Source organism: Pelodiscus sinensis, chromosome 1 (genome assembly GCF_049634645.1).
Source record: "Pelodiscus sinensis isolate JC-2024 chromosome 1, ASM4963464v1, whole genome shotgun sequence".
Classification (NCBI taxonomy): Eukaryota; Metazoa; Chordata; order Testudines; family Trionychidae; genus Pelodiscus; species Pelodiscus sinensis.
In genome coordinates, this window is record NC_134711.1 from 181,451,585 (window position 1) to 181,473,483 (window position 21,899).

The 21,899-nt window shown below is 40.5% G+C and overlaps 1 protein-coding gene and 1 long non-coding RNA gene across 6 annotated transcripts in view; one reads left to right on the forward strand and one right to left on the reverse strand.

Annotated features, from left to right (window-relative positions):
• Nucleotides 1-21,899, forward strand: part of LOC142820917 (uncharacterized) — a 155,066-nt gene that overhangs the window by 36,350 nt on the left and 96,817 nt on the right. For all 3 annotated transcript variants that reach the window (XR_012897935.1, XR_012897937.1, XR_012897936.1), the window contains exon 2: nt 2,580-2,727. This is a non-coding gene — a long non-coding RNA (uncharacterized LOC142820917). The remainder of the gene's footprint in view (nt 1-2,579; nt 2,728-21,899) is intronic.
• GRIK1 (glutamate ionotropic receptor kainate type subunit 1) overlaps nt 1-21,899 on the reverse strand; it is a 206,390-nt gene that overhangs the window by 1,708 nt on the left and 182,783 nt on the right. The window contains exons 14-16 of one of the 3 annotated variants that reach the window (XM_075910575.1): nt 20,457-20,682; nt 6,881-7,131; nt 5,682-5,846 (exon numbers count right to left, since the gene is read on the reverse strand). In XM_075910575.1, the coding sequence (XP_075766690.1) occupies nt 5,697-5,846; nt 6,881-7,131; nt 20,457-20,682 (627 nt within the window). In that variant the 3' untranslated portion in view covers nt 5,682-5,696. Of the gene's footprint in view, nt 1-5,681; nt 5,847-6,880; nt 7,132-20,456; nt 20,683-21,899 lie in introns of those variants that run through there. The other 2 variants (XM_014575046.3, XR_012897930.1) reach the window with 2 other exon arrangements.

A 21,899-nucleotide genomic window follows, 5' to 3' on the forward strand; every position in this document is an offset into this window, starting at 1 on the left:
GCACAGCACCAGTAAGAGACTGGAGCAATACTATGTGTGTTTCTTCAGGTACGTATATATATTGTATGTATCTCCATAAGGAGCCATTTATCTTCTGAAATGTGGCATATACTTGATGTGAACTAATTTGAGCAATATGTTGCACACACACCTTGGCTGTATCTACACTGGGCCACTTATTCCGGAAAATCAGCCGCTTTTCCGGAATAAGCTGCGAGCTGTCTACACTGGCCCTTGAATTTCCGGAAAAGCAACAATGCTCTACTGTACAAAATCAGCCGCTATTCCGGAAAAACTATTCTGTTCCCGCTCGGGCATAAGTTCTTATTCCGGAACGCTGTTCCAGAAAAGGGCCAGTGTAGACAGCCCAGTAGTCTTTTCCGGGGGAAAAAAAGCCCCGATCGCGAAAATGACGCTCGGGGCTCTTTTCCGGAAAAGCGTGTCTACATTGACCATGGACGCTTTTCCGGAAAAAGGGCTTTTCTGGAAAAGCAGCCTAACAATGTAGATGCTCCTTTTCCGGAAATACTTATAACGAAAACTATTCTGTTTTAAGCATTTCCGGAAATTCATGCCAGTGTAGACACAGCCCTAGTGTAACTCTAGATTATTTATTTAATATCCACTTCCTTTAGGCTTCATTTTGGTTCATCTTATGAAACACTGACTGCCTTAAGTATATAATAATTAAATGGTCATTAACTCATGACTGACTTAAAATGTAATTGATATGGGCAAGAAAGCATACTGCTTTCTTCAAAGTACTTTCTTGCAGATCACCCCTTGGTAACATTCAGGAATTCACTGGTGTAATTACCATTTTAAATACAGCTTTTGGCAACACAATTTACGAATTTCTGCAATTAAGCATTAGTTTGAAGCAGTGATAGCTGCTAGGGCTCTAGGCCCTCTGGCAGCAGTTGCTGAAGCAGGTGTCATCCTGCTGTTGAAGTTACTTTAAAATTGAATGAGCAAAGCTTTTTTTTTTTTTTTTTTTTTTTTTTTTTTTCCGCGAATGTAATCACTGATTTCCCCAGCTGCTAAAAAATATATGCACCAACTCACTGGCTCTAATGTGGCTACTCCCTCTACCTTATTTTAATAGTAATTGGATTTTTTTTTTAAATCTAGGTTTTAGAATAAACCAAGAATTCCATGGTGAATGAGCAAGGGAATATATTAATCACTAAACTGTGTCTAATTTTTAGATCACTATCATGCAGTGTTTGACATTAATCCATGTTCTTTATATGTGTTGCAGATGTAGACTTATACACAATCTGCATAGGGATAATTCCTATAGACTGAACAGTGTCTTCTACTGGCATGTGAATGTTTACATCGAGGTTTTTCCCAGACTGATTCAGATTAACTAGATCATACTGTACTCATTTTGTTGTATATAATTAGAAATCTCATGAATAACATGTCATAAGTGTGTAGAGATGTTTGAGACAACACTGATAGGTCGATACTTGAAATCTTAAAAGTTTGGATACCTGTTGAATAAACTTCATGGAGCTTTACATGGCCCATTGGTCTGTTTTACTTATAAACTGCACGTCTTTTTATTTTTAGTAATAATTGATGCTGTTTACCCAAGTCTGTATCCATCAGTGTTTAAATCTTGTATTTTAGAAGTAAATTTCTGTTGCCGTGCACATAATTAAACCTTTTACTAAATTGTCATCAGTTTCAAGAGTTGCTGGTGTAAAGGTCTGGTTTAAAGGTTTTAGTTTTGAGTTTGTTTTTATCCATAAATAGTTTCCCATATTTACAAGTAGTACACACTGGGACTGTGGCTTAATCCCAAGTGCTTCTGTATGGCAGAGAAATATTCACAGCCATACAGGTATCTTAGCATGCAGATATTGGATGACCCATTCAGAAGAGAGTTAATCAGTCAAAGGAAACACACACTGGAATCTGCTATTATAGAGAAGGCACAATTTAGAAACAGGGAAAGAGGAAAGCTTTATGATAACTTTCTGACTCCTACACATGATAACGCCTAGTGTTGTATCTATTTGGAATTATAGGAGTTGTTGTAGCTCTAAGGATGGACTTAAACCGATGTCTTGGGAGAATTAACTACTACAAAAACTGTTTAGGTTTAACAGAGTCCTGTAATAATGAAGTGAAAGTATAAATAAAGCCTGGGAACCTAGACTGACCCCTTTACAATACAATTCAAAGGGAATATTGACCAGGTTTGTAGACTTCAACTTTGATGTATGTCATGTTTGTCTGCAAAGTCCTGCCATCTTTTAGAAAATATAGTGGAGGAGGTGGTGGACCTCTACAAACAGTTATAAAAGGCCTTGAAGTGAGGGACTGTACTGCCCCTCCTTCCCTATTCCCACACACTTTAGGATATTCTGAACTGCAACTGGAGAGGGTTCCTTGAGGGTGTTTAAGTAAACTATCTGGAAAATTTCTTACAAAATCTCCTCTGAGATACATTTCATGGGGCTCAAAGTGCTATTTATTTTCAAACTTGTACATAGATCACACTTCACTGCTTCTAAAGTGACCTCAGCCCTGTTACAACACAAAACTCTTAAAATTGTTCTTTACAGTTTGTTACGCAAAGTGGAGATGAGAAAGCAGGACTGACATTACAAAATCAGAATTGCCCTGAACTCTTCAGATGAGCCAAACCTGTGTCCATGCTGAAGTGCAACTGCAAGCCAAACCACCATGTACATGCAAGAGGGAAACATAGTGGTAAGGAAACACATTCCATTATCAAGCTGCTAAAGGATTTTTATAAAAAAGTAATGCATGTGAAATATCATGATAGCTTTCTTTTAAAAGGGTAATGTAAAGTTAAAAATCCATTTAAATTTGCCTTCTGTGTTTACTTCTTGAAGTGTTCAAGCTGAAAGAATATGAAAAGCTTTAAAATCATTTTAATATTAACTCCTTAGACTTGGTTGATGTTGAACATATAAAACAGATCCATGCATTTCTCTTTTGCATATAGTCTGCTTCACTTTCTAGTTCTATTAAGATGTTGCACTGTTTGCCTTGCAAACACTGTATGGGACCATTGTTCCTTTAAAATATTGGTTTAGGTCTAATTAGACTAGGGAATTGGTCTCTTCACTCTACAGTAGGCATATCAGCAGATCCACCAGCTTGCTCAGGTCTCCCAAATATTTCTTCCACTACCATCTCACAACTGTAGAAAATTGTTTAGATTTTTGGGGGTAGATTTAACTGGACAGGGAGTTTTAAAATATATAGGGAAGATTGAGAAAAACCTGGAACCTGGAATTTTTGTCTAAATATGCCACACACAGTTCTTTGAAGCCAAACTGCCTATGATGATGATCTAGTCAGAAGAATTCATACTGCACTTAATAAATAGTAAAGTGGGGGGAGGGAATCAATCTATAGCTACTGTGTCACAGTGAACATTTTTCATAATTCTCAAATGACAGGATAAATTTATCTTGGCAGAATATATGACCAAAATCCAGTGGATAATTTAGTAACTGAGAAGAGCAGAATCAGGATTTTCTTTCCGTGGGCCAAAGCAGACATGCAGCGGCACATAAATGGAACAGTGGCATATGCTTAATGTTAAAAGAAGATATTTTGCCTTGTGCTAAGTACACTGGAGAAAAATGTTTCAAAGTAGTTCTTCCTGATGCAAAATCACTGCTGCAAATGAATTCAAAGTCTTCTTGAATATGCTGCATCAAGGTTTTTAGAAAGTCTTGGTTTATAAGAGCACAATTATTTCCAAGACTTATAGATCAAAGCTGTTGGGACCCTGAACAACAAATTTTGCTACCAGAGGAAGAGTTAACTATTGTGAGTAATTCCATCATAACCAGGATAACTTCTTCCAGGGTCTGGAGTGGGTTGGGCACACACACAAACGGACATGCTCATATTGTAAAACGGGCTTTCTTGGTCACACAAACAGATGGTTTTTAAGATCCAATAGAAGAACCATGAAAATAACTAAAATGGTAATTAAAATGGGCCAATTAACAATAAACTAAAGTGGATACAAAATGCATAGAATTCACTGTTCAGGTCACATAGAGAGTACATGGAAGAGATGAGAACAGGACTGAGGGTACGTCTAGACTACACGCTTTTGTCGACAGAAGTTTCGTCGACAGATACTGTCGACAAAGCTTCTGTCGACAAACAGCGTCTAGACTATATTCAGTTCTGTCGACAAAGCAAGCTGCTTTGTCGACAAAACCCTATAGTCTAGACACAACCCTACATGCAATAACACCTTCTGTCAACAGAACTCTGTCGACAAAAGGCGTTATGCCTCGTAAAATGAAGTTTACCAGTGTTGACAGAACTCAGCGGTAGTGTAGACGCAGGTATAGTTTTGTCGACAAAAGTCCACTTTTGTCGACAAAACTCTGTAGTCTCGACATACCCTGAGTTGAAGTGTATTCAGGGAGATTAGAGCATTTCGAACACTTCACCTACTTACTGTGAAGAAGTCAATCAGCAAGAAGTGTTTAATTGCAATAGCCTTCAGATATGGTTTCTCCAAAAAAAGATCATTAACTTGTTACATCTTGTGTTGAAAGGGTAAAATGCAGTGTACAAAGAAACCATACCAATATAAAATCTCAAGAGCCTATAGCAGGCTCAAAGATGATCAATACAAAGATGTCCTAACCACTAAAACTCCATACCAAAGAGAACAATATGTGTGGGAGATGAAATAGTGAAAAGTACAGGATCAGCTGGGTAAAAAGTAACTGGGGTTATTTAGAACAAAGGGCAGTTTATCATGTTTTATGACATTAATCCTTACCTTAGAGATATATTTATCTAAAACTATGGTCACACTAGTATTTCAGTATACCTATTCCAAACAACTTCCTACACACAACTTTATATTAACATATTTATTATGCAGAACAAATGCTAAGCATTCACAATTCATGATTTGTATCCTGACTGGTGTTTACACCATGGAATGAATCTGTTTTATAATATGTACAGTATGTCTGATCCTCCTTTCAATTACACACATGAACATAAAAATTAAATCTAGACCATTATACTGATGTAAAACTAGTGTCTACCATAAGAAAACTAGGTCTTCTATAAGGATGCATTCACTGAATAGATTTTTTTTAATGTTAATTGGTGCCAGCTTAAAATGTAAGTGTGATTTTTGGGGTACAGTAGTACATGTTATTTGTAGGTGTTATATAGTGAATTTAAATAGATGAATTAAGTTAATTTAAATATGTGACAGTGGGAACATGGTGCTGTCACTAAAAATCACTAGCTCTTTGCCATGAATGTGCCTTTCAGAGAGTTAATGGAATCTTGCAATTGTTGCTTTGTGAGGTTTCTAAAGAGCTGCATGGACTTTGTGCTAAATGCTCTAGAGAGGCAAAGTGTGCGTTTCTGCAAATTATACTGTCAGCAAATGGCATGGCAAGGGAAAGATGGAAAGAAGATAAATACATTTTTCTTACCTGAATATGTTGAACTACCCAAAAGAATGACGAGGATTATTCTATATAAAGACTAACACGTTTTAAATCTATTTTCTGTTCCATGATATGCACTGAACTACTCTAATTCTTAACACCCTGATTTTAAGGCTATTAATATGTGAGACAATATTTTGATCACTACCACGTATGCTCTTTGAGATGAATGCTTTCCATTAGACACACCTTTTTCTTTACTGATTATACGGTGTGAATTGAGGGTTGTGTTCGAATCCCTCGCTCCTCTCGGATTAATTTGCCACAGTCTAACTCCGTAGATAAGGTGGTTCCAGAGGTGGAGTTGGATGGATGGGTTTGCTTACATTGGAGTCCATAAAAGAAACAAAAAGCCTTGCATGCAGAGGAAAAAAATGGAGAAAAACGGATAAGTGAAATAACAAAAAATATGAAAATGAGAACTCTAAATTTAAAATAAAAATTCTATTATGGAAATAAAAAAGTCACAGATTATATGCAATTTATAGTTTATATTCTCTTTATGGTGCTATACTTTCTACACTAGTTTGAAGATACTATATAGACTTCTCATTGCCCTTTAAGAAAAAAAATCAGAGCAGAAGTTGTATTGAAATGCACTGTATTCTTCTTTTTAAACAATCACTTCCCACAGATATATTGCCATTTCACTCTAATGCTGTTGAAGATTTTCATTATGATGCTACAGACTCTAATCTACTGCATGTTACTGTGATACAGTAGCAGGATTTTCACATAGCCTGAACTTGGCACAGCCGATTCACATGGGTATTCACCCAAATTCATAGCGCACCGAGACTCCTGCCCCCCAGCTTCCTCCCTCCACACACACACAAGGCTGCACTGGCAGCTCCTGGGAGTAGGCCAGGGGAATGGGCAAGGGGAGGCAGGGAGCCTACCAACTGCCAATCACGATTGACTGGGAGACTACCCAGGATTGCCCAGATGATCGTGCTCAACAAGTGGGTGACCACTGCTTTAGAGAAAGAGGAAATTGCATGTGTGGAGACAGAACAAGTAGATTGCTTCCATTCCCAAAGGAAATGTAGAGAGCTGTAGCTATGTAGAGCTATGTAGAGAGCTGTAGCTTTGTTTTTATTCCTTTCCAATTCATTTATTCAAAATGTTAAGACCAAGCAACAACTCTTCAAGAATTAACTACACTTGAAATTTCTGCCCAGTCCTACTATGCAGCGCTAATCAGCTTGAGAGTGAGATACTTCTCTCTTCTCATTTAATAAACATATGCCACTTTTGTGCCAGGAAATTGTGGCAAAGGTTCAAGAATCCAAGCACCTGAATAGACTCTTAATGGTTCAGCCTTCTATGCCTTGGCCACCCCAGGCCTAAAAATACCAAAACAGAAATGAGTTGGCAATAGGACTCACCTGTTCAATATCGCTGTTTCTCCTTGATTTATATATAAATTCTCCAATGGCTACAAACACTGAAAGAACAAGTCCAGCAGCAAGCACTATAAAGATGCCCCCAATATTCTCAACCCCCAGAGCACTGGCCTCTTTGCTGTCCTCCTCAGGGCACCCGTTACCCCGCCACCACTTTTCTTTCATCATGTGCAGTTTCCCCTCCTCCTGAAGCTGGAGAATGGCAATAGTAATTTTGTCTCTGTAAGGAGACCCTGTTGATCAAGAAATAACCGGTTAGTATTTGTTGCAGGATTTGAGTGTTGGGGGTAGCGGGTGGGAATGCACCTTTGAGACAAAAGTGCACCCTTATAAAAATACAAATTATTCCTGATTATAACCAAACGAGTTTTGTGCATGACTGCTCTTGTTTGGATTTCTTTCTATTCCAATAGCACTAACTAGTGAAATTTGCACTGGTGACTGACAAAAGAGAGGGATCTTTCTGCCTAGATGTTCATGTGGGAATGCATTAGGATTTCTGTGGATGCCTATAATGGCTTTGGCCAAACCACTGCATTGCAATAGATCTTCACCTAAATTCTTTTAGTGTCTGAGCATTTCACATTCTCCTGGAGATGCTCTGCTTTCACAGCTACTCAGTACACTTCAAGCTTTTACCACTGCATTTAAACCTAGCACAACCTTAGGAAAATGTATAGTGAGTTAAATAAGTTCCAGTCTTGGTTATATCTTTGCATCCTTATTTATGCCAACTGCGGTGGGCAGTTATCAGAGCTGAAGCTGGCCTTGTATTTTCTTTACAATCTGCAAAGTGTCGCCAAATATAGGTACAGGTAGCAAACTAACCACATAACACGCATTGTCATCACAGGTGGCTCATGGTAGCACTCTGGAGGTACACTGCCCCCTGTGGCCCCCTGATTTCCTGCACCTCCTCCACCCTAGGCAGCAGTCATTCATGCGTGTTATACTGTCAAATCCAGGGCCGGATTTAGGCCGATTCCCCTGAATCGGGCCCCATGCCTAAGAGGGCCCTGCTCCCGGGCGCACAGCGCATGTCTGGCCCCCGCCCCTGCGAATCGGGCCCCGCACTTCCTAAAGCCGGCCCTAGTCAAAGCGGATGATACCTCACAAGCAGAAAATGAAGAACAAGATTTTAGCTGTCTTCTCCCCCACCCCCACTTCTTAAACAGCCAGAACAAAGTAACAATGGAGGAATTAAGCCTAACAGACCAGCAGGAGCTAGCAATGTGAACAGGACTAATTGGCAGCAAGCACAAAATTCCCCAAAGGGTGAAACCAGAAGCCTATGTGGACTAACTTCCTACAATATTTGGAATTTAAACTGTAAGAAGCTTCATATCTTGGGCTGGTTTAGGCTGCAGCTGATGTTGACTTAAAACACTAGGGTTACGTGCAGTTACTGTGGAAGTGTCTGCACATAAATTTCACTCCTGCTGACATAACTGCCCTGCTACGCTGACTTCATAACTCCAGTGGCGTAGACTAAAGGTTGATGTAATTAGGTTGGCACAGGGTCAGTGCAGCGACTGTGTGGCTTATGTTGACTGTTACTGGCTTTCGGGAGTCTTCCCACACTGACAGTACACTCAATACAAATGCTTCTGGTGAGGACACACAATGCTGACACACACAACAAAGTGTAGACACACACAAGTGATATCATTACTGTGGCAAGTATATACTTACATATAGACTCACAGACTTTAAGGTCAGAAGGGACCATTATGATCATCTAGTCTGACCCCCTGCACAGTGCAGGCCACAGAATCTCACCCACCCCTCCCAGAATAATCCTCTCACCTATATCTCAGATATTGAAGCCTTCAAATACTTTGAAGACCCCAAGATGCAGAGAATCCTCTAGCTGAGATCTGTACCCCCATGCTACATAGGAAGGCGAAAAACCTCCAGGGCCTCTGCCAATCTACCCTGGAGGAAAATTCCTTCCCGACCCCAGATATGGCGATCAGCTAAACTCAGAACATGTGGGCAAGACTCATCAGTCAGACACCCAGAAAGTTCTCTAGTAATTCCTATCATCCCTCCATTGACCTATAATGAATGGTCAATTAGTTACCAAGATCATGTTATCTCATCAAACCATCCCCTTCATAAACCCATCTAGTTTAATCTTGAAGCCAGATAGATCTTTTGCCCCCACTACTTCCCTTGGAAGGCCGTTCCAGAACCTCACTCCTCTAATGGTTAGAAACCTTCGTCTAATCTCAAGTCTAAACTTCCTACTAGCCATCTTATATCCATTTGTTCTTGTGTCCACATTGGTATTAAGCTTAAATAATTCCTCTCCCTCCCTGGTATTTATCCCTCTAATATATTTAAAAAGTGCAATCGTGTCCCTCCCACCCTTCTTTTGGTTAAGGTAAACAAGCCAAGCTCCTTGAGTCTCCTTTCATAAGACAGGTTTTCCATTCCTCGGATCATCCTAGCGGCCCTTCTTTGTACCTGTTCCAGTTTGAATTCATCCTTCTTAAACATGGGAGACCAGAACTGCACATAATATTCCAAATGGGGTCTCACCAGTACCTTGTATAATGGCACTGACACCTCCTTATCCCTACTGGAAATACCTCGCCTAATACATCCCAAGATCGTATTTGCCTTTTTCATGGCCATGTCACAATGGCGGCTCATAGTCATTCTATAATCAACCAGGACTCCGAGGTCCTTCTGCTCCTCCGTTACTTCCAACTGATGTGTCCCCAGCTTATAACTAAAATTCTTGTTGTTAATCCCTAAATGCATAACCTTACACTTCTCACTATTAAATTTCATCCTATTGCTATCACTCCAATTTACAAGATCATCCACATCTTCCTGTATGATATCCCGATCCTTTTCTGAATTGGCAATAGCTCCCAACTTTGTGTCATCTGCAAATTTTATTAGGACACTTCCACTTTTGGTGCCAAGATCAGCAATAAAAAGATTAAATAAAATTGGCCCCAAAACTGATCCCTGAGGAACTCTGCTAGTAACCTTCCTCCAACCAGATAGTTCACCTTTCAATATGACCCGCTGTAGTCTCCCCTTTAACCAGTTGCTTATCCACCTCTCAACTTTCATATTAATCCCTATCATTTCCAATTTAACCAATAATTCCCCATGTGGTACTGTATCAAATGCCTTACTAAAGTCGAGGTAGATTAGATCCACTGCATTTCCTTTATCTAAAAAATCTGTTACTTTCTCAAAAAAGGTGATCAGGTTGGTTTGGCACGATCTACCTTTTGTAAAACCATGTTGTAATTTGTCCCAATTGCCATTGGCCTCAATGTCTCTAACTACTTTCTCCTTCAAAATTTTTTCCTGGATCTTACATACTACAGATGTCAAACTAACAGGCCTATAGTTACCCGGGTCGCTTTTTTTCCCTTTCTTAAAAATCGGACCTGTATTAGCAATTCTCCAGTGAAATGGTACAACCCCTGAGTTTAGAGATTTCTTAAACATTTGTGCTAATGGACTTGCAAGTTCATGTGCCAGTTCCTTTAATATTCTTGGATGAAGACCATGTGGGCCCCCCGATTTACTCCCATTAAGCTGTTCAAGTTTGGCTTTTACCTCGGATATGGTAATATCTACCTCCATATCTTTAGTTCCATTTGTTAAGTTACCATTATCCCTAAGCTCTTCATTAGCCTCATTAAAGACTGAAGCAAAGTATTTGTTCAAATATTGGGCCATTCCTAGATTATCCTTAACCTCCACTCCATCCTTAGTAATTAGCGGTCCTACTTCTTCTTTTTTTGTTTTTTTCCTATTTATATGGCTATAAAACCTTTTACTATTGGTTTTAATTCCCTTTGCAAGGTCCAACTCTACCTGACTTTTAGCCTTTCTCACTTTGTCCCTACATGCTCTAACCTCAATAAGGTAGCTTTCTTTACTCATCCCTCCCATTTTCTACTCCTTATATGCTTTCTGCTTTTTCTTAATCACCTCTCTGAGATGCTTGCTCATCCAGCTTGGTCTAACACACCTGCCTATACATTTTTTTCCCTTTTCTAGAGATACAGGCTTCTGACAGCTTCTGCAACTTTAACTTAAAATAATTCCAGGCCTCCTCCACTTTAAGGTCCATAATTTCTTTAGTCCAATCAACTTCCCTAACTAATTTCCTTAATTTATTAAAGTTAGCCCTTTTGAAATAAAAAACCCTAGTCTCAGATTTATTTTTGTTTATCCTTACATTTAATTTGAACTGAATTAGCTCATGATCACTCGAGCCAAGGTTGTCTCCTACAACCATTTCATCTATGAGGTCCTCGCTACTCACCAAAACCAAATCTAAAATAGCATCCCCCCTTGTTGGTTCAGAAACTACTTGATGAAGGAATTCATCAGCTATCACATATAGGAAAATCTGAGCCCTGTTATTATTACTAGCACTTGTTTTCCAGTCTATATCTGGAAAGTTGAAATCTCCCATGATTACGTGGTTTCCATGAGTATTTACTTTAATAAAAACATTAAAGAGGTCTCTATCCATATCCAAATTGGATCCTGGTGGTCTATAACACACCCCAAGCACTATCCCAGGGGAGGATCTGATAGTTTTCTTTCCCAATGTGATTTTTGCCCAAACAGACTCTGTCTTCTCCATTCCATCACTTTTTATTTCTTTACAATCTACCTCATCTTTGATATACAATGCGACTCCACCACCTTTACCCTTATTTCTGTCTTTCCTAAACAGCACATACCCTTCAATACTTGTACTCCAGTCATGCCTAGTATTCCACCATGTTTCTGTTATTCCTATAATATCTGGTTTCACTTCCTGGAACAATAGCTCTAGTTCCTCCTTTTTGTTACCTAGGCTCCTCGCATTGGTGTACAAACATCTTAATTTTTGCTGTTTGGCCTCATTCACATTCTTTACCCAATTTGGCACGGACGTTATACCTCCAATATGACCTATTAAACTAGTATCCACCCCACCCTTCCTCATGTTCATTCTCCTACCCCCAGCTATATCCTTTCTTACTTCGTTTTCCTCCCTCTCAGTGTTAAAATCTGGCGTAGAGATTACCTTGGCATCTCCCAACCATCTCCCCCAAATTCCTAGTTTAAAGTTCTCAATCAGTTGAGCCAGCCTCCATCCTAGAAGTCTATTTCCCTCCCTACTTAGGTGAAGTCCATCCCTAGAGAACAGTCCTCTGTCCATAAATGCCTCCCAGTGACCATACATCCCAAAGCCCTCCTTATAGCACCACTGCCTAAGCCATCTATTGATCATCATAATCCTGTCCCATCTTAGTTGCTCTTCTCTAGGAACAGGCAGAATCCCACTAAAAATCACCTGAGCCTCAATTTCCTTGAGCATACTCCCCAGCCTAGCATAGTCTCCCTTAATTCGTTCCAGCAAGAATCTAGCCGTATCATTTGTTCCCACATGAAGGATGATCAATGGATTCCTTCCTGCTCCCTTAATAATCCTCTTCAACCTCAGTTCCACATCTCGTATCTTAGCACCTGGCAGACAGTACACCCTTCTATTCTCTGGATCAGCTCTGGTTACAGGCCAATCTATTCTTCTCAATAAGGAGTCCCTAATCATATAGACCTGCCTTTTCCTAGTGACAGACTAGAGAATTTCACTATCTCTAGCTTCCTCTGGCTGCAAGTCCTTGCCATTCATATGCTAGGTTGACTTAATTTTGTAGTGTAGACATGGCCTGATAGATATTGAAAGAACTCCACTGAGGTCAATCACTTCTTTATGGGGCTAGCCATCATATCTATTAGCTTATCCATTAGCAAGACAGCTTAATTGTCTATGTAATGATTCCACAATTGTCATTTTAGCTGCAGACTAAGATGGTTGCAATTTCCAACCTGATCAACAACACTATGAATTCTTTAATACAGGGGACTGTAGGTTAGATTTCCATAGGAGTTTAGACATATAAAAATAGGCAGTTAGGGGAATTTTCATGAATGCCTCGGTGCACTATTCCAAAATATTGGAAAATTTAGTTGCACAAAAATTCCACTAGGTGCTTATCTACATCTTTAGGTGTCTAAGCATCTATGAAAATCTGTCCCTAAATTTCCATTCTCTCTCATACGCTATGCAATCTTATGACACTATACACAAATGTATTACAAATAATTGTACTATGGATACAGTAAGACACCCGCCCCACCAAGCGTTTTATTTCCGTTAGCCAACTATATTGTCTAGAGAGAAAAAATGTAAAAAACATTCCAGTTTACACTGCTAAGCCAGATATTTTCCAGAGCACAGTCTGTTGCCAGCGATAGAATATGCTGAGACTGCAGATGCCAAGACAGATCTGATTATGCAAAGTTTTTCTGGATAACCAAAAGTCGTCAGCCTCTGCTTTGGGTACCCAGCAGTGAAAAAGAAAGAAATATACTCTGTATACAAATACCTTAATAAACCTGCATTCTAATTTTAAAAAAAAATCATCTTACAAGAAAGTTAAAGTTGCCAGCTACAATATAATTAGTAGTGCCTCTTGGAAAGCAAGTGCATCTGCCAAATTGTTAGGAGGGGTTCTGGTTCCTAGAACAGCTAGGTTATGTCAACACTCGCTGCTTCTTGTGCAAGAAATATGCAAATGAGGCTAAGCATGGAGTATTGCCGAGCCTCATTTGCATACCTAATGAGCCACCATTTTTGCAGAAGAGGCTCTTGCGCCAGAAGGACCTGTCTACACTGGCCCTTCTTGCGCAAGAAAAACCCTCTTGTGCAATGCCGTTACGCTGATTATTTTCAGGAATAACGGCATTGCACAAGAGGGTTTTTCTTGAGGAAGAAGGGGCAGTGTAGACAGCTCCTTCTGTCGCAAGAGCCTCTTCTGCAAAAATGGCAGCTCATTAGATAGGCAAATGTGGAATATCGCCGAGCCTCGCTTAGCCTCATTTGCATATTTCTGGCGCAAGAAGCCGCGAGTGAAGACGTAGCCCTAGAGTTTATTAATCTACATGGTAGGCTATAAGGCCCTTGTCCTCTCACTCTTCTCCCTCTCTCCCCCCCCCTCCCCCAACCATAAGGAGATGGGTTGGTGTGGGGATTATGTGGAATGTCAATTCTTTGTTTTTGTGGCTGCAGGGTTGTTTGATTCAATCTTGATAGTAACAGAGACATCTGCCTTTATACTTATACTTTTAGAATTTTGTCACGTGTGCCTAGGGCATTGGACTGGAAACTTTAAATTATTATTGGAAAGTAGTAAAAATTCACAAATGTTCATTGTGATACCTCAGGTTGTTGAAATACAGCTACCCACTTGCTTAGCTACCTCCTGATTATAGTGATTATTAGATCTAGTAGCACATGGGTACTGGCAGCAATAATTGTGAAATCAGTGCTTGTTTGATGCTTGTAATGAAATGTAATTTCTTCAGCTGAATTCCTTCAAAGACACCCTTTTGGAAATATATAATGTTACTTTAATGTTACCTATGTCCTATGCACTAATCCTCTCAGAATGCAGTATGCATATAAGTACTCATGAAAAAACAGCAGTGTTGGCTGCTTTAGTTCAGAGCCAAATTCAAAACCATTCACTAAAAAAAACTAATAGAAGGAAGACACTGAAAGTCATCTAAACCTGCCTCTTCTTTGTGTTATGGAAGGAAGAGAGAGAGCATTGTCTTTTTTTTTTATAAACTTGTGGAAAATGCTCTTATAAGTAGAGTTAGTAGGAAAAATATTAGAATGATTTTTCCAGTGAAAAATGCCCTTTTTAGAAAACCGAAACTTGGAAAAAAAATTCATTCTCCTCCCTCCCCATACTTCTCCCCTCTTCCTCTTCCCCTTTCCAATCAGATTTCATCAGGAAAATCAAAATGACTGGAATAGTTTTGTCAATTTCAGTGGCAGCAAGTGAAACTGACACAAACTTTCTGGGAAGGCTGAAGAGGCAGAGTGCCTTGAGCTAGAATGTCTACACTGTAATTAAACAGTTCCTTAGCTTGAATCCTGTGAATCCTGGTCAGCAAGCATGGGCCAGCCCTGGTTTTTTATTTGCAGAATTATAGACATTCAAGTGGGCTGTCAGATGGTAAGGCTCTAGTAATTTGACATGTCTTTCTTCTGGGCAGCTGCAAAACTGGAAAAATTCACTTTGATTCTTCTGAAACTGAATTTTTCTTGAAAACCTTTGCCATGAAATATTTCAGTTTAATGTTTCATTGCTGTTTAGAGTGATCTTTTTTCAAAGACGCAACGATTTTTACAACAAAGGATTTCTATTCTCTAGGGCTGTGTCTACATTGGCATGATTTTGCACAAAAGCATCTGCTTTTGTGCAAAAACATGCTGCCTGTCTACACTGGCAGGGAGTTCTTGAATAAGAACACTGACATTCTAATGTGTGAAATCAGTGCTTCTTGCTCAAGAACTATGATGCTCCCACTCAGGAATAAGCCCTCTTGCGCAACTGTTCTTGTGCAAGAGGCCAGTGTAGACAGGCAACATGAATTTCTTGCGCAAGAAAGCCCGATGGCTAAGTGGCCATCGGAGCTTTCTTGTGCAAGAACGCATCTACACTGGCACGGATACTTTTGCGCAAAAGCACATCTCTTGCGCAAAAGCACATGCCAGTATAGACGCTCTCTTGCACAAATACTTTAATGCAAAAACTCTTGCGTTAAAAGTATTTGCGCAAAATCTTGCCAATGTAGACATAGCCTAGCTGTCTCTAGTGCTAAAAGCCATGAATGTCCCCAGCTAGATATAAAAGTTTTTTTTTAAAAGTATATTCTGTTTTTCCACTTGTCTGAGGATCATACTTAGTACATTCATGAGAATTTCTGAAGTGCATGGGCATCTGTTTGCATGTGTAAAATCTAGGCATATCTTTGCATTTTAATGACTAGGATTGTACAAGAGGAGACTGGGTGGAACTAGCTAATAATGTGGCCCTAAAATTTCTTAGAATCCAAAGTCCGTTTATATTAGAAAAAATATGGTCTTGAATATTGAGAGAAGACAACTGATCCCATTTCCTTTGGGAATTCATGTGTATTATGGGAGGATCTTTGCAGCATACCTTGTCTAGGGTCTGTTTCAACTTTTTAATTTTGTATTAAAGTTGGTCGTGAGACATTAAAATGTTTTATTTCTCAAGACATTTGGAGATTTGTATGTACAGTATTGTGATCAGGGCCCCTCTGTCCCCTGCCAGCCCCTGCACTTCTCCCCTTGGCAGGATGGGCATTGGCAAATAGAGGATGCTTTACCTGTGTCTGGACAGTCAGCCTTCCCCTTAGTAGAGGGTTGGGCTTGTATTCTTTCTCTGATATAGGGAGTCCAGCCTGTCCTTCTGGAGCTCCTCACTCTCCTCCTGTTTGTTAGCTCAGGAAGTGTATGTCTACACTATGGGACATGGTCAAATTAAGATACACAATTTCAGCTATATTTATTGTATAGCTGAAGTCAGAGTACCTTAACTCAACTTTTGGCGTTTTCCACACTGCAGGAAGTCGAAGGGAGAACACTCTCCTTTCAACTTCCCTTACTCCTCATGGAAGTAGGTCTATTGGCATCAACCAGTGTGTACCTCTCAGTTCAAATTAGTGCATCTTCACTAGGGCTGCTAATTCCAACCCTGGAAGATCAACATCTTTGATCCTCTCTGTAGTGTAGACGTGCCCTAGCTGTTAGTATTTCTGTCTACCCATCCCTGTTCTCCCTCCACCTACCAGGGAAGGTTTTTAAAAGGTCTCAGGCAGGCCTGAAGTGGAATCAGCTGACCCTAATTGATCCAAGACAGTGTCCCAGTTGATCCTAATCTGCCTGAGACAACCTCTAGTCAGCTGCTCCAGCTTGACCTTCAGTAACCCACTTCTAATTAACAGGGGAGTTAGCTTTTTACCCTTCTAGGGCTGCCTTTTCCCATTCTGTTGCTGCCCTCTGGTTTGACTTTGTCACTATATATATCTCCTTGAAGCCTACTGGTCTTCTAAAACAGCATATTCATCATAGAAGAAAAAAATCTTACAATATACCCACAGCTGCCTTTCCAGTGGATGTAGTCTCTCTGAGGATTACCATCTGTTCCAATTATCCCTTCATTGTTTTTAGTGTAAAGCACAGCAGCTTTATAACTGCTATGACATTCTTGCCATACATTTATTTATTATTTATTTGGGAGGATTTAAAAGTTTGGGTTCATTCTTCTCAGCCCAGGAACTTTTTTCTCACATAAGCAGTGGAAAAATATTTCTCAATATCATTTCTATGGAATTTTGGCTAAGATGGGGGCAGTGTGCAATAGCCTGGGGCAGGTGTCCTTCCTCAGTGGCTCTCAGCCTTCCCAAATGACTGTAACACTTTCTGGAGTCTGAATTTGTCTTCTGCATCCTAAGTTACAACTCATTTAAAAATGATTTGCTTACAAAATCGGCATAAAAAGATAAGTGTCACAGCCCGCTGTTACTGAAAAACTGCTTGCTTTCTCATTCTTACCATATACCGTAAAATCTGTGTTATCCAGCACGCTCAGGGACTAGGACATGCCAGTAATCTAAAAATTCCAGCTATCTGAGGGGGCGGGGGGCAGGAGCTATGCGGGCCCTACGGGAAGGGGGGGCATGGGAACTGTGTGGGGGCCATGAGCTGCGGGGGGGGGGGGGGAGGAGATGGGATGTGGTCTGGTGGGGGGGGGGGGTGGAAGCCGGGAGGCGGAGGTGGTGGGGGCAGCCTGGTGGGCTGGAGGGAGAACTGCGGGGGGAGGCTGGCCTGCCGGATATACCAGGAGCTGTGGAGGGAGCTGAGACACTTGCTCCTGGCTGCTGTTCGCCTCTACCCCAGGTATGCGCTGCACACTCATCTGAGGAGCATCTTAGCACTTAAAGGGCCAGTTTCCTCTCCCCCACCCCCTGGCTTTTTTTGCCAGTTTCTACAGTTTTCTGGATGCTTAAGTTCCGGATAGTGCAGATTCACTATAACTGTAAAATAAATCAACTGGATTAACAGAATACTAGAACTAAAAGGTCATCAAGTGCATTCCCAGCAGGATCAAGCACCATCTAGACCAGTGAGGGGCAACCTAGGTTAGTGAGTGGGCCGCATGAGTACCCCTCCTTTAGCCCAGAGGGCTGAAAGATTATTGTAACCAAGACGGTTTCCTGGGATAGGGTAGTTTTCCTAAGCATGCTTTTGTACCTAGAATTTGTGGGGTGTGCTGATTGAACTGTAGGAGTGCTTTGATGAGATGCAAAGGAAGTGCATGGCTCCTACAGTCAGTGTTATCTGCCCTTGCTTTATGCATGTGTCATTTGAAATATGAGGAGGAAAAAACTACACAGACAAAAACCAGCAGAACCCGTGACAAGAAGCAAAAGTTCTTGCAGCCCACACATAGAGCCTTAATAGGCCACATGTGGCCCGTGAGCCTCAGGTTGACCACCACTTATCTAGCAGGAGTTTGAATCTGCTCCGGTGGTGAAAATTCCACAACTTCCCTAGGTAATTTATTCCAGTGTTTAACCACCCTGACAGGAAGATTTTCCTAATGTCCAACCTCCTTTGCTGCAATTTAAGCCCATTGCTTCTTGTCCTATCATCAGAAGTTAAGGAGAATAATTTTTCTCCCTTTTTCTTATAACACCCTTTTAGATACTTTAAAGCTGCTATCATGTCCTCCTCTCAGTCTTCTGTTTCCAAACTAAATAAGTCCAGTTCTTTCAGACTTCCCTCATAGTTCATGTTTTCTAGATCTTTAATCATTTTTGTTGCTCTTCTCTGGATCTTCTCCAATTTCTCCACAATTTGCCTGAAATGTGATGCCCAGAACTGGACACAATATTCCAACTGAGTCCTAATCAGTGCAGCTTAAAGTGGAAGAATGACTTCTCGTGTCTTACTTTTTTTTTTTTTTTTTTTTTTTTAGTGTCACATTGTTAGTTCATATTTAGCTTGTGGTCCACTATGACCCTTAGATCCCTTTGAGCAGTACTCCTTCCTAGACAGTCACTTCCCATTCTGTATGTGTGAAACAGAATATTTCTCCCTAAGTGGAGTACTTTGCATTTGTTCTTATTGAGCTTCATTCTATTTACCTCAGTTCATTTCTCTAGTTTGTCCAGATAATTTTGAATTAAAATCTTATCCTCCAAATTATTTGCAACCCCATCTAGCTTGGTATCATCCACAAACTTTATAAGCATGCTCTCTGTGCCATTATCTAAATCATTGATGAAGATATTGAACAGAACCAGTCCCAAAACTTGACCCTTGCGGAATGCCACTTATGTCCTTCCAGCATGACTGTGAACCATTAGTAACTACTCTCTGAGAGCAGTTATTCACCCACCTTCACTGTATTTCTCTAGTTTATTGATAAGAAACTTATGCAAGACTCTTTCAAATGCTTAAAATCAAGGTATATCACATCTTTGCTCGTTTTCCTATTAAAGAAAGCTATCAGGTTGGTTACTGTTACTTATCACACTTATCACCGTTACTTATGACGACTCAGTATGGCCATTCTTATGTTCTATGTACCCTATAGGGGTGTGCATGATGCAGGTTGAATACCACTGTTGTACTTCACTCAGAGACAGCCAAAGAAAAAAATGAAAAGCCAAAGTCTATGAACAGTTTCATACTAGTGTAAGTATGTAGCTAATTCCACAGTTTCATACTAGTGTAAGTCTGTGGAATTGTACTGATGTAAATAGGGAAGAGACCTGGGTGTGAGTAGTGCATGACTGAGCAAGATAAATATATTAAGCTAGAAAAAACACTGGTTACACAATATCCATTTGTAGAAGGCCCCAGTTTCTGTGAGGAAATATTCTAGCTCTTTGAATATGTATCATTAGCAAAGTATTTAAACATACAGCAGCAAAGCAAGCAAATCCACTGAAAAGGGCAGCTGCTGCTTAGCAGAAGTGAGGGAGATGCTTTTAAGAATGCACCAAAGCACTAAGATTTTTAATGTAGGAATACGGTCTTGCAATGGTTTCTTATAGTCCCAACATATTGCTCTGACATAATTACAAACTTCATAGATTATTCTACTAAGGTGCTCAAGCAACAGTGGATAGAGTGTGATATCAATCCTCTCTCCTTTAATGCAGCTTTGCAAAGGGTGCATATGTTACATAGCACATTTTACTTGATTTTTCCCCACATCCCCATCTTTCTACATTATATACTAAGAGAGAGCTCCTGGAGGTAATCTGTATTGGTTGCATGGTTTAATAACATGGGATGGAGGGGCAGAGGGCACCCAATCATCTATGAACAGGACTTCTTAATCTACAAAAGCAGCAGGCCAGCTAAATGCTTCTTGAGGGCACTTTCTACACCTTAATTTTCCTGATTGCTTATAAGCCATTCTCTTGCCTTTCCAATTAGTGCAATTGCCAATTAGTGCAATTGCTGTATCTGAGGCAAGAGAGACATTACATGAAAGAAGGATCCTGGAATCCGTTGTAGCTAGGTGGAGTGCTCAAAGATTACAGAAGGCTCCTAATGGGCATCCAAACTGAACAACCCAGAACCTCTTGAAGTGCGCTCCTCATTAATATCGTTAATGCATCTTACCAATAGGAGTTCCCACACCGTAGCCTTTAGAATCAATGAGTCCTCCAATCTGGGTGAGGTTGCAGTTTCTCTGAGTCACGTATTCTATGCTGGTGGATTCCATTAGCAGGGCATAGTCTGTTGTGAGCACCCGCTGGATTCCCTCATCATTGTTCTTCACCAGTGCAGTCTGCTGCCTACTGCTCATGAACGCCCACATTTTTTCATATGTTGATATTTTGGATTTCTAAGGAAGGAAAGTGGATTCAGCAGAAATGTTAGTTCTCAGATTATGCTTGTGAAACATTCCTATGCTTAGTGTGAATGGTATCGATAATACCTCTTGAAATGGGGGGGAAGTAAGGGTTGGGGGAGGATTCTTTTTCAGTTTCCCCAGAAATGTTAAAACATGTTCCCCTCACGTTTTCCACACTGTGCAGTGTGCTGGGAGGCAGTTTCTTACTGCCTTCTACACTAGGGATGCCAGCATGTCAGCCTTCACATATAATCTCAGAGGAGCTTTGGGATCCTTTTGGAGGAGTGGTGCTATATAAATGTAAGATGTTACTATGATCCCACTGAATAAGTTAGCTGGGCTGAATGTAACTGATCGCTGCATTGTGAAACCGTGCCTAATGAAGAGGAAACAGTAATACCATTCACTGTTGCAAAAGTGGATAATTGGGGTACTGGCTCTTCACATGGAACCTGAAGTCTATAAGTTGGGCACTTCACAGTAAAGCCCTAAACTGCATGAGAAGGAAGTGAGATCTTAAAAGCCAAGGTGCCCTGATACACTTGTGTTTCTGCCTCCCACCACAGCTAACATAACAGGCCTAATCCTGCTCTCCCTGATTCCTGTGGGCATTTTGTCATTGACTTCAAAGGGAGCAGGCTTGGGCCTTAATGTGCTGATATCTACGCTTCAATTCTGCCCTGTAATGTGATGCTATCTAAACAACGAAGCTGAGGAATAGACTGTGCCTGGCCCCAGCAGCGGGACTTGAGTAGGGTGAGGTGGAAAGGAACCACATAAGGAACATCCTTGATGCCCTTCACCTAAGAGCCAGGCACAGTGCCAGGGAGCTAAAGGACTGTTTCCTCCTTAACTCCATTTACATGGGACAAGGCAAAGGGAGGAGTTGCTCACAGCACAAGGCAGCTTTGCAATCCTTGAGGATGGTGCTGAGTGCATGCTCCCTTTTTCACCTCAGGTGCTACATGAGGCGTTATGTCTTTTTCTGTGTAGTTTTTCCTGGAGCTGTCCATGGGCGCTGCCCCTGTGCTCAGTGTACACCTTTCTTGTAGCTGCAATCTACCATGAAGTGCTTGCACTGTATTAACATTCTTCCTGATTTCTTTTTTGTACTCAGGCTAGATTAAACATACACTTATTTTTAATTACAAATTGAGATTTGGTCTACAGGTGGGAGCACGCATACATTGTTTGTTCCTATAAGCTGT